The following is a 12,603-nucleotide window of genomic DNA, read 5'->3' on the forward strand; positions in this document are numbered from 1 at the left end:
CTTTCAGTAGGGGGGAGGGAGGGAAAGGGGGGAGTTAGCGAGAGCACTAAAGAGTGGGGGGGGAGATTGAGAGAGTGATAGAGAGGGGTTGATAGAGAGTGGGAGGGAGAGGGATGTCGGGAGGGGAAAGGTCTGGCAGAATTCCTGATTCTACGGGTTCCGAGCGGTTTCGGGATCGTTTGTTTATTCTGTCTGAGATGGAGGCTTCATGTGGAACCATTGACAGCCTGTCGCTGACGAAGGGCGCCCGTGGGTGTCTGCCCAGTAGGGGGCCTGCTGGGCCCGCAGCAGTGGGGCCCCCAGTGGCCCCCGTGGCCCCCTGAACGTTATCGGAGCGTCTGCACGTCGGCGGGCCTGGAGAGGGAGGGGGAGCGTGCGTTTGAGAGTCGTCTCGATGAGGAGGGGCTGGAGGAGAAGGAGTGAGGGGAGGAGGAGGAGGAGGAGGAGGAGGAGGAGGAGGAGGAAGGAGTGGGAGGAGAGGGGGAGGGGAGGAGAGGAGGAGGAGGAGGAGGAGGAAGGAGGAGGAAGGAGTGGGAGGAGAGGGGGAGGAGGGGGAGAGGAGGAGGGAGGAGGAGGAAGGAGTGGACGGAGAGGGGGAGGAGGGGAGGAGGAGGAGGAGGGAGTGGGAGGAGATGAAGGAGTGGGAGGAGATGGAGGAGGAGGGGAGGAGGAGGGAGGAGAGGGGGAGGAGGGGAGGAGGAGGGAGTGGGAGGAGATGGAGGAGGAGGAAGGAGGGAGTGGGAGGAGATGGAGGAGGAGGAGGAGGAGGAAGGGGGGGAGGAAGGGGGGGAGGAGAAGGAGGAGGAGGAAGGAGTGGGAGGAGATGGAGGAGGAGGGGAGGAGGAGGAAGGGGTGGACGGAGAGGGGGAGGAGGAGGAGGGAGGGGGAGGAGGAGGAAGGCCTTGGAGGAGGAGGAAGAGGGGGAGGAGGAGGAGGAGGGAGGAGATGGAGGAGGAGGAAGAGGGGGAGGAGGAGGGAGGAGATGGAGGAGGAGGAAGAGGGGGAGGAGGAGGAGGAGGGAAAGGAGGGAGGAGGAGGAGAAGGAAGAGGAAGAAGACGTAGGGGAGGAGGAGAGAGAAGAGGAAGGAGGAGGAGGAGGGGCGGTCTGGCTTGTCCTATAGGAGAGGTCGCTGAGGGGGGGGGCGTGGCTAGGGGAAAGGGGTGAGGACGACATGCAGGACTTCAGCGTCCCATCCAGGCTTCCTTCCCCTCAACGCGTCCTTCAGATCAGAGGCGCGTCGGCAACGCCACGTCCTCACTGTGCGATCCGTTCTCCCCAGATGCTCCTCACATCGGTTGTACGGCTGGTTGAGAACCCCCCCCCCCTCTATTATAACTTGGGTGTAACAATAAGTGGCACAGATGTGTTGATTGAAAACTGCAGCATTGTTGCACAATGCGTGGGTGAAGGATTCTGACCGCGCCGCAGCACGGTGGGGCTCTGGGTTCTGGTAGAGGGACACGCCCCCCGGCTCTGTTACCATGACGCTGGCATGCGTGGATGCTGCGGACGCCTGGTGGTGTGGCTTAGGTACTGCAGTGACCCCAGTGACGTCTGTAAGGCAGCGTCTCCGTCACCAAACCCCAACAGAGCCAAGCATGTTCAGCTGGAGCGGAGTAGGACTCCATGTTTTATACCATGGCCTACTGTGATGGAGGTGATGGTGTTAGGAGGTGATGGAGCATAGCGGTAGGGTGATGCTGCTGTAGGGTGAGGTGATGGTGATGAGCGTCAGGTGATATTGGTAACGGATCACAAAGCAGAAGTCAGATGAATTTGGTAAAAACTTGTTGTTCAGAAAGGTGCTCTTGTATAACGACAAACCGGTCTGAACTGGTATGGTCCAGTATTCAACATGTGTTCACCAAACCCTTTTACGAGATGTTTGGCCGGCCTCCCCACCTGTTCTCTGACTGCTCAGCTCGTACAGCTGAGCCCTTCGCAGGAACTCAAACCTCGAGGTCAATCACTCCAAGCGTGCGGTTTAAACTGTAATTTACGACTGTATTGTTCCAGTGCATCGATGCATTAAGCCCGTTCCCACAGGCGAGGCCCACAAGTTATTATCCCATTTCCTGTTCAGCCTCTTTAAACTTGGAGAGGACTGATTTGATTTGGAGCGACGCGATTGGGTTTATGGTTCCATTCCATGTTGCTCCGCGGGGTTGGATCGGGGCGATGGTCAGGGGGGGTGATAGGTTCACGACCCTCAGAGGTCAGAGGTCGAGGTCCCCTGCCTAACGACCCGTCTGGTCCTCCTCAGAGTCGGACAACCTGGACCACAGGCTGAGCGAGATCCACGCGCTAAACTACAAGCTCCCCGAGAAGAACCGCGACATGCTGGCCCTCCTCATCAAACACCTCGTCAAGTAAGAGACAGAGTTGGACCTACGGCTACGTTTACCTTCAGGGCGTTTAGCAGACGCTCTCATCCAGGGCGAAGTCCATTTGTCAGAAGAAAGGGAAACAACAATATATCGCTGTCGGAACAGTAACTTGGCGATCACGCCAAAATCTACAAAGCGTTACGAGCGATAAACGGCCATTCCCTTTCTATTAGACATTGGTGATAAAACGCTTGAGTGATAAAACGCTTGAGCGATAAAACGCTTGAGCGATAGCTGTTAAGCTGTAAATGAGAGATGAAAACAGCTCAACCATGGGGCTAGCTGAGTGTCGGCTGTAAACGCTGTTGTTCGGCTCCTTTAATTGGAAATAGCAAGACCGAAACGTTCGAATGAGCGATATGATCTGTAAATATTTTTGACAGCGTTGCGTTTTGAGCCATTCTGTGATTTCCCATCTTTTACAGCTTTTGGTGTGAACTCACAGTAAGGATGTTCATTGAACCAAGTGCCAAGCTCTAACAATCCCTAGGTTAACCCATTCCCAGTACACAACAAAGATAGCTAGGATACGACGCTACACGATGCTAAATAAAAATTTTAAGTGACAGGACGTACAACATACAATAAGTCGGTAAGAGAGGGTTGTGTGTTTGGGGGGGGGGGGGGGGGGGGAGAGGCTATGCAGAGTCTAGGTGAACTCTGAACAGGTGACTCTTGAGTCCTTTGAGGAAGCTGGTGTGGGACTCGCAGACCTGGTCCTGGTTCCGCTGGTTCCCCCCCAGCTGACCCCTACCCGTGTGCCGCGTTGCAGCGTGTGCAGCCAGAGCGAGGAGAACCGCATGATCCCGTCCAACATGGCGGTGGTCTTCGGCCCTACCCTGATGAGGGCCAAGGAGGAGACGGTGGCGGCCATGTTGGACATCAAGTTCCAGAACATCGTGGTGGAGATCCTGATCGACAACTACCAGAAGGTCAGATCACCACTACAACGCAGCGCATGAACCATGCTAGGAACTGACGTTAAATGCTGGTAATGGTAATGCTGATAAACAGTCTGGTGGTGGTACTGGTTATTCCCCAGTGTCTTCATGGTAATGGTGTATTTATGGTGGTGCTGGTTAGTTACCAGTATCTTGATGGTGGTGCTGGTTAGTTACCAGTCTCTTCTTGCTTCTGTTTAGTCACCAGTGTCTTGGTAATGCTGGTTAATTCCCAGTGTCCTGATGGTTAACAGTGTGGTGGTGCTGGTGGTGTTGGTTAGTAACCAGTGTGGTGCTGGTGGTGTTGGTTAGTAACCAGTGTGGTGGTGGTGGTTATGGTTAGTAACCAGTGTGGTGGTGGTGGTGGTTATGGTCAGTAACCAGTGTGGTGGTGCTGGTGGTGTCAGTAACCAGTGTGGTGGTGCTGGTGGTGTCAGTAACCAGTGTGGTGGTGCTGGTGGTGTCAGTAACCAGTGTGGTGGTGCTGGTGGTGTCAGTAACCAGTGTGGTGGTGCTGGTGGTGTTAGTAACCAGTGTGGTGGTGCTGGTGGTGTCAGTAACCAGTGTGGTTGTGGTGGTGCTGGTGGTGTTCTCCCAGATCTTCTGCAGCGCTCCTCTGGACCTCGCCTCCTGCCCCCCAGTGCCCCCCCCCAGGGTCAACCCCAGGAAGCGGCAACCCATCACCATCTCCAAGAGACCGCCGCGCACCTACCCGGGTCTGCACCTCGACCCCCCCTCGCACGGCCCACGTAATTACCCCCCTCCTCACTCTAATCATCATCATCATCATCATCATCATCATCATCATCATCATCATCATCATCATCATCCTCCTCCTCCTCTTCGTCCCCTTATAGTCTTCATCAGTATCCCCCTGATATTGGAATGCGCCCGTTTATTTTTTAAGACATTTTTTACTGATTTAGTTTTGTGTTTGAGAAGTGTGTGTGTGTCTGTGTACTAGCGGGAGTGAGTACTAAGGAGTACTACACTACTATAGTCTAGTATTCCTACAGCAAGCTCCTGTTGTTTATACTTGTATGTCCTCGTGGGTGATGTCTTTGTGGGTACGTGCGTGTGTGTGTGGGCGTACGTACATTTGTGTGTGCGTGCGTGCGTACATTTGTGTGTGCGTGCGTGTGTGTGTGTGTGTGTGCGCGTGTGTGTCAAGACATCCAGCTCTACTTCCAAAACGACCACCTTATTGAACCATCTTAAGCTACCTTTTCCGGACAGCATCTTTTGGGGGGGGACTCCCCTAATCAGAGTCCCTGGGTTCCGTTACGGACTCTGACAACGGGCTATCGAGGCGTCGGGCCTGCCCGCTCCCTGACGACCGGGCCGGAGGTGTAATTCATTTCTCTGAAAGCCGTCTTATGTGGGAGGGAGGCAGGCCTCTCACCGCAGCGGCGGAGAGCCGCACTGCTACTGTAGCACCTGCAACATGTCCGCCCTGCTCCTAGCCTGGTTAGTTCTCAGCTCTCCCTCTGTCTCTCCCTCTGTCTCTCTCCCTGTTCCTCTCTCTCTCTCTCTCTCTCTCTCTCTCTCTGTCTCTCTCTCTCTCTCTGTCTCTCTCTCTCTCTCTCTCTCTCTCTCTCTCTCTCTCTGTCTCTGTCTCTGTCTCTCTCTCTCTCTGTCTCTCTCTCTCTCTCTCTCTCTGTGTCTCTCTCTCTCTCTGTCTCTCTGTCTCTCTGTCTCTCTGTCTCCCTCTCTCTCTCTCTCTCTCTTCCTCCCCCTCTCTCTCTCCCTCCCTCTCTCAGTGAATCACCCATCAACTCGACCCCTCCAAACGGAGTACCAACAATTACCCCCCTGACTTTATCTTCCACCAAAACATCCCCTTAGACATGCTGTGTGTATACTATGTATAAGTGTGTGTTTGAGTGTGTTTGCTCGCTGCACGAGCGACACTGTGACTTTACAGTAGAGTACCAGTGTCTACTGTATCTACTGTGTCTATACGGTCGAACCGTCAGCATTTTAAGGTCTTTCTTGTGGAATGCCGCCGGGATCACTTTGTCTAGAACGTGTTGCAGTGATGTTATTTAAACTGTAGATGCATGTCATGAGGAGCCGATAAGGGGTGTGGGGGGCATCTTGTTCTGGGAGGCCTACAGGTGGTCTGCTGAGTGGGGTCAGAACCCCCAACCCGCCACTAGAACACTGTACACCCTTCTACACCTCACCAGCCTGCCATAGCAATCCACTAAACCCTTTTGTATGGGTTTAGTTTGTACGGTGTAAACGGGCGTAAGGCCTGGGTAACCGGTTCTAAAGACCGGGTCTTTAGACCGAGTCTTTAGACCGGTCTAAAGACGTACAACCGGGTCTAGCGCCCTCCGTACTCTCCTCCTCCTCCCTAAAGTCCTTCCTGTGTTTCTGACCTCCAGCCGACGTGCAGAACGGTAGCCCCGCCCCCAGGTACCCCCCGCCCGCCGCCTCGGACCGGGACGCAGGCCCGCCCCCGGTCCCCCTGCAGCGGACCAAACCCCAGGCCCCGGGGGCCCCCAGGGACCCGCCCCCCAGGGACCCGCCCTCCAGGGACCCGCCCCCCAGGGACCCGCCCTCCAGGGACCCGCCCCCTAGAGAGCCCCCCCCCAGGCAGCCCCTCCTGCCCCGACTGGGACCCGTGCCCCGCCCCGGCGAGAACGGAGAGGCGGGCGTCACCGTGAAGCGCGCCATGTCGGTGCAGGCCAGGAGGCCGCCTCCCATTGGTAGGACCACCCGTCAATCAGAATGACGTCCTCCTGGATTGGAGGGGGCCTCTGGTTCACCGCCACGAGGCAGGACGTCGATGATAGTCAACTGATAGTTGACTATCATCGATCAGTAGTCAACAGTAGTCACTTTATTATCAACTGTCTCAATCGACTATCAAGAAGTAGATTAGAGTTGATCAACTATCAGTTGACTATGCCTATTGCCAGTTGCTGCTAGTCAACGTCCCCAAATCAAACTGAAGGTTTAATTTTAAAAGGGCAGGGTTGGACATTTAGATATCGACGATGTACGTTTTGATTGAACTTTAATTCCATTCGGTTTTATCCGTCCAGCCCCTTCCTCACAGGCCCGGCCTCACAGGGCTGAGCAGGCAGCCTGTATTTAGGATTCAGTTCCTCCCACGATAACCGTAGATCTCCCTGAGGCCCGCGGCGTGGAGTGGGGGCACGGCGGCAACGCTCTGCTAACAGAGTGCTGCTCACGGCCCCGCTCTGGTCCTGTGAACGGTCCTCCTGGCGCTCCTGGCGGTCCTGGCATCACACAGGAATGCCGAGCATTGCAACACACTGCAGCTGCCCAGAAGGTCCGCCCTTAAGGCTAGTGTTGATATCAGGGTTAGTTTGGGAGTGAGAGCGGGATCTGGGGCCCGGCTCGGTCTCTTTAAGCCCCGCCCACGTCTCGTTAAGCCCCGCCTCCTCTCCTCTGTCTCCAGGAGATGGCGACGGCGCGCCCAAGACGCGGTCCCCGGAGAAGCATCACGCCATCTGCAGACCGCCAGTCCGGCCTCCGGACCCCCCCTCCGCCAGACCGGCGGAGCCGCCGTCGGCCAGACCCCCGGACCCCCCGCCCAGCCGGCCCACGGAGCCCCCCCCCTCGCGGCCCCCCATCGCCCAGAGGCACTCCGCCCCCTCTGCCCCCTCCGGGCCCAGCGTGGACCCCACCGCCGCGTCCTAGTGAGCTAACGGTTTAAACCATTATGATGCTACTAATGATAGCATTATGTACACAAAAACACTATAGTACTGTTATAACAAACATTATAATACTGTTATAACACACAACTCCATTATTATACTATTATAATAACACACAACTCCATTATAATACTATGAAAACAAGTCAACAACCACATCTACAATTTATAAACAACACCCTTAGAATTATATATTAATAAAATACATAATACACAATACCATTATAATTCTATAATAAATGTATAAACAACACCATAATAAATATATAATAATACATTATACAAAACACCATTATATTTCTATAATAATACATTTATAAACAACACATTATAATTCTATGATATCACATATATAAACACCACCCTAATAATTCTATGATGTCATCATTTATTTATACACACCTTAAAAATATTATGATAATATGATATAAATTATACACAGCACAATTATAATTCTATAATAACATAATTTATTTAGACAGAACATGCTGAAAAAATATGTTTACACACCTTTGTAATAATAACATAATGTAATGATCTTAATCCAAGAGCAGTTTTCTAAATGAGTGTTTAGCAGAAGGCATAAGAATCCACATAGATTGGAAGAAGGGAGAAATTAATTAAAGTTGTGCTCTTTTAATTGTTATCCTCAGATCTTTCGATTTTATTTAGTGGATGCTCTCATCTAGTAAATGTGTACGGCGGTAGTTATTGCATTCCTCTTCTAGAATTGGATATGTGAATGGAGGAGTTTTATACAGTGAAAATAATTTAAAAGCAGCCCGCTCCGACCCTCTGTTCCTACAGCTGAGTCTGTCTGCGTGCCAGAGATTTAGAGGAGACGCCTTTACCAGGCAGACGAGATAACTACATCTGTGCCACTTAAGACGGTGATTCAGACTTCAGCTGAAATAAAATCCTTGTTTTCTCTTTCTGTAGCGTGGCTTCCAAGACCAAGTTCTTTGAGAACGCTTCCAAGCATGGAGCCAGGTGAGCAACCGTCTTGCTTTCAATTATCTTTATCGTCTATTGTAAAATAAAAGAAAGCACCTTGATTTATTTCTGTGAGAAATCGCTTCATATGAAAAGACGTGAACCCAAACAAATGCTTAACATTCTAATTCTGCTTTTCTTTATGAAGTCCAAATGCGGCAGCAACGATGAATGTCAAAAAAGAAGTGGGTTATTCTGCATAATATATATATATTTCCATATGGATATGATTATCGCAGTTTTTCCATGGCTAACCTTTGCGTTGTGTCTGTGCTGTCTCAGAACGCAGGGTGAGTCTCCCAGTCACCGGGACCACCCCATCTCGTTCTGGGTTGTTTTGGACCAAAGGAAATGCCCAGGAGAAGCTGCCAGCGAGTCCATTTTGGAAAGTGGGATACTTTAAGAGCATTACTTTGCTCTCCAAAAGGTTTTCTGTGTCACACTAACGCTGCTTCAAAGGCTCGTCTTCCTGGTGCTTGTTCTAGCGCTTCCAAAGTTAAACCCCCTCACTCCTGGGTTCAACCCCAGCATGATACCCCCAACCATTTTTCCATGCCATTAAAACTTCTTAATCGCCCCATTGGGTTTTGACTCCTGTTTGAGTCTTGCTTGTTTCCCTGTTCATGTGGTTTGTGCCAATTTATTTTTCCTCTGCTTGCCACTGGTAGGTGTAAAACCAACAGGTACACACCCTCCCTCATACTGCATTTGTTGGAATGCAATTAATACAATTGCAATTAATGCTAATTTGAATCGTCTAAAGTGACAAATCTGAAGTACTTATAAACCTGTTTTCTTGCGGGTGACGTATTCCGTTTTTTGTTTCTGTCTGTGAAAGCACCGTTGAATAACTATTTCGTGTTTATTTTTTAACTTTATAATAGGTTTAATAGTCTACCTGGTGATTCATATGTTGGGCAATGGGCAGATTGTAATGAAGGATTGGTTGGGCTATTGTTTAGACTTAAAAGTCGATCAGCAGAAAAGTCTGTAGTATGGTACTTAAGCCAAGGATACAAAGAGTTCCCATCTATTCAGACTTGCTTCAGAACTTCGAGCATTAAGTGAAACTGGTTCCCAACCGCTTTTTCTCTTTCTTTGTACGTTTTGGAAGTACGTTTTTTAGGTTTTGATTCATTGTGTCTGTAAATCATAATGCAATTAACAGTGTCTGGGAACTGCAGTTACCTTTATGGTTGACCAAAATAAAAGCATATTTTGGTAGGTGTACAAAACAAATCCCAGTTACTTTAACAAAAAGCTGTTCACTCTATTTTGTGTTGTGTGGTGTGCTTTGCCAGACTAGCTTTGGGTTGTACAGTTACATAATAATGGAGCCACAGTCAGTAAGCTTAATATGGGAGGAAAAGCATCGTTAAAGTAAACGATACATCTCCCGCAGTGTTTAATTGTTGTTGTTGCATTACATGTTTTCTTTTGATTTGTTTGGCTTTTCAGGACTCACTTTCAATGATTTGTTTTTATATTCAAAAGGGACAATAAAATACAATTTATTGACACGATTTGGTTGCCTTAGTTTCAGTTTAGAAGTGGTTCATTGTTGATCAACAGGCAGATGAAGCCCGCTGGGTTATTTATTAAACTAGTGTAGTTCATTTAGTATGAAGGACAACGTTTATTTCTGGTATAGCTTAATGTTAATATGCTACTGAAATTCAAACCAGGAAAGAAATATAGAGAAGAAAATCCATAATCAGTCAGAATTGCTTTAATTGTCTTTAAAAAGGTGGTGCAGCTCTATAATTATTGTAAAACACAATTCACAAAAGGTAAAAATCATTCAAGAAAGTACTTTTAAAGTCAAAACACCAAACGGACAGATCATCAATCAATATATACATAGAAGCATCATGTACAAAGAACCAGGTTCATAGATCGTACATTCTGCACATACCAATTGACATTGTGTCGTAAAACTGCAGCAGAGACAGTATTTCAGATTACATACAAATAACATTGAAATAACAGTATTTCAAGTTGGCTCAGTGAGCTAAGGTGCATGCTGTGTCATCAGCATGTGTTCAAACAAGTCTCATACCTGCTGTTTTCCCCAACCCCTCCACATCTGACCCGATCAACCGTGTTTTAGGTCAGAAGGTAAAGCTGCACTATTCCACGTTGCACCACTAGGTGGTACCGTGAGCCCGTTGTGAGCGCTGTGTAAACCCGCCCTCCCCCCTATTGACAGCTGTGACATTGATTGCTTTCTAAAGCTCCCGATTGAGCGTGACAACAGCTTTTCCCCGTGTTTTGAGGACATCTTTTGACAATAGTACTGCAGGATGGGAAAGCTACTGCAGGAAATTTGGACTGCGCGGAACGGGCCGATTACGGACATTTCTGCGTCACTTTGTGGGATTTGCGGACCGAAGTTAAAAGGCGACGTTGCTACGGAGCCCTGCTACGTTGTTAGGGACCCCCGCTACGTTGTTAGGGGCACCGCTACCCAGCGTTCCTCCTGAAATGACCCGATACGTCTTCAGCGGACAGTGTGGTGAGTCCATCCTTCCTCATGTATAATTCATTCATGTGTCCAACTTGCTTTGGGGATTAGAGGGGGGGTTAAATAAAGGGTAAGAGTAAGTAAATGCAGCCTCCTGCAAAAGTCAGCTTCAATTTAGGTTTATTTTTCTGTGTGCTGAGGTTCCAGACCAATAGCTGTAAAGTTAAGTCAGATCTATATCTGTGCATTTTTTTGAATGCGCCAGCAACATGTCACCTAAAAAGTTCACCTGACCTTATAGACATCGTATGCATTTTTTTTTTGCATTTTTTTCAGTGCAAATCGAAACTATATTTTGCAACTTGTCTATGTACCAAGCATCCATGTTTTTCTGGCTGCCGGCCTAGGACCAGAGCCGGCCAAAGTCCGTCGCCAGCCAAGCAGCCGTGCTGCATGGTTTGAGAGGGAGTGAGGATACATCTGTACTCACCCTTTCGCCTCCCCACTTTAAATACCAATATAAAAACATTTTAAGAGGAAAAAGACAGCTTGAAAAATAGTGCAGTTGATCTACGATACCGTTCCGTCTTGGATTTGATCGTTGAACCATTTACAAAAAAACACCCAAGAGGGATGACATTTTATAAGCAATAGTAGCTACTGAGACAGATGAACGCTACGAAAAACACCATGCGCTTCAATAGACGGCTTAAAACGGACGGTTATCGCACAAGAATGATCGTGTTCACAACAGGCGGACGATTCGAAGATCGTCAGGATTTACAATGCGTTGGCTTAAATAGACATTCAGACGGTTTCAGCGAGTAGCTAAGGCATGCCTCTAAAGTCTTGAAACTGTAGGAAATGTTGGTTTTAAAAGAGTATTCCTAATACACACAAGGGGATGTGTATTATTCATAATTCCACCACTCAAACCGGGGATCAAGATGGCTTCGTTGTCTGTGTGTCTAATGCGATTACTACTTGAATAGGTCCACCCAACCACTCGGTATTGGTTTCTCACCAGTTAGCCAAGATATGTTGGAAGGCATCTCCACCAATGACAGCATGTGTCCGAAACCGCTGATCCAAAATAGAGTGGTGAATAGAATGTTTGAATGTCTCAGTAACCATTACATCTTATGGGAATAGATTGTGCATTAGGATTTTGACAAAAACATTTTCCGAAGGCTGAATATGTACTGGTCGTTGAAGTTTAAAGCTTTATACTGACACAGGAAACAGTGCACCACCCAAGACAAATTATCTGGTGGCTCTTTTTTCTAAACGTCCCTTCTTGTATGTTGTGTTACTAGCTGTATGACTGGTTATAATACAGAAAGAGCTGCTTACAGATAAAACACTTAGATGATCCGGGAGTTCAGAGAGTGACTAAGCATGCAGTCTATAGTTAAGTCTCCAGTATTTTTGCTGTAGAGTGAAAACCAGAGCCTGTTAAGAAAGACTGTTCCGCCTCATGAAGATGATATAAATGTACACAAGGCTGGGGACCGTGAGCTTGGATCAAACGATAGGTTATAGGACGTATGGCGATGTTTTTCCAAAGCCTGCCGGTACGACTGTTGGTGTACTGTTTTTGTATTGTAAGTATTTAAATGTGGATCTACCATAAAACTAGCTCAGGATTGTTTTACTCAGACACACCCGTGATATATTTCAGCCAGTGAAAAAGGCTGAATATATTTCTAAACAACACACCTCTAGCAGGAGGCAGGACAGCCGGATGGATATAATTAGCTGAGGTATGGTAATCAGAAAACGTAGGTGGATACCATTTACTAGTTCCCTGTTTGAAACCTTTTACCGGCAGCACCGTTGCGGAGCCGGTTGACCGTACGCAACGAGAAATCAGATATTTGGCACCTCGTTCCGTCTGTAAACGCAGCGACTGCAATTTCTCAGGACCTCCGTTAGAGAATAAGTGTTTTGTTGTTGTTTGGCCGTGAAACTGGCATGTCTAAATACTAGAGCTGTCAAGCGATTAAAATATGTAATCGTGATTAATCGCATTAATGTCATAGTTAACTCGCGATTAATCGCAAATTCTTTTTCTATGCTAAATATCCCTTGATTTTTTTGTCCCATAATTCTTCTCATTTTAA

The 12,603-nt window shown here is 48.5% G+C and overlaps 1 protein-coding gene across 1 annotated transcript in view; it reads left to right on the forward strand.

The window, feature by feature from the left end:
• LOC132461441 (oligophrenin-1-like) overlaps positions 1-9,539 on the forward strand; it is an 18,912-nt gene extending 9,373 nt beyond the window's left edge. Inside the window, exons 10-18 of the mRNA XM_060056525.1 lie at positions 243-419; positions 2,242-2,370; positions 3,161-3,320; positions 3,928-4,078; positions 5,720-6,043; positions 6,763-7,003; positions 7,963-8,013; positions 8,165-8,201; positions 8,299-9,539. Of these exons, the coding sequence (XP_059912508.1) occupies positions 243-419; positions 2,242-2,370; positions 3,161-3,320; positions 3,928-4,078; positions 5,720-6,043; positions 6,763-7,003; positions 7,963-8,013; positions 8,165-8,201; positions 8,299-8,310 (1,282 nt within the window). The 3' untranslated portion in view covers positions 8,311-9,539. The remainder of the gene's footprint in view (positions 1-242; positions 420-2,241; positions 2,371-3,160; positions 3,321-3,927; positions 4,079-5,719; positions 6,044-6,762; positions 7,004-7,962; positions 8,014-8,164; positions 8,202-8,298) is intronic.
• The last annotated feature ends 3,064 nt before the right edge of the window (positions 9,540-12,603 follow it).

The sequence above is a fragment of the Gadus macrocephalus genome, chromosome 7 (genome assembly GCF_031168955.1).
Source record: "Gadus macrocephalus chromosome 7, ASM3116895v1".
NCBI classification, from domain to species: domain Eukaryota; kingdom Metazoa; phylum Chordata; class Actinopteri; order Gadiformes; family Gadidae; genus Gadus; species Gadus macrocephalus.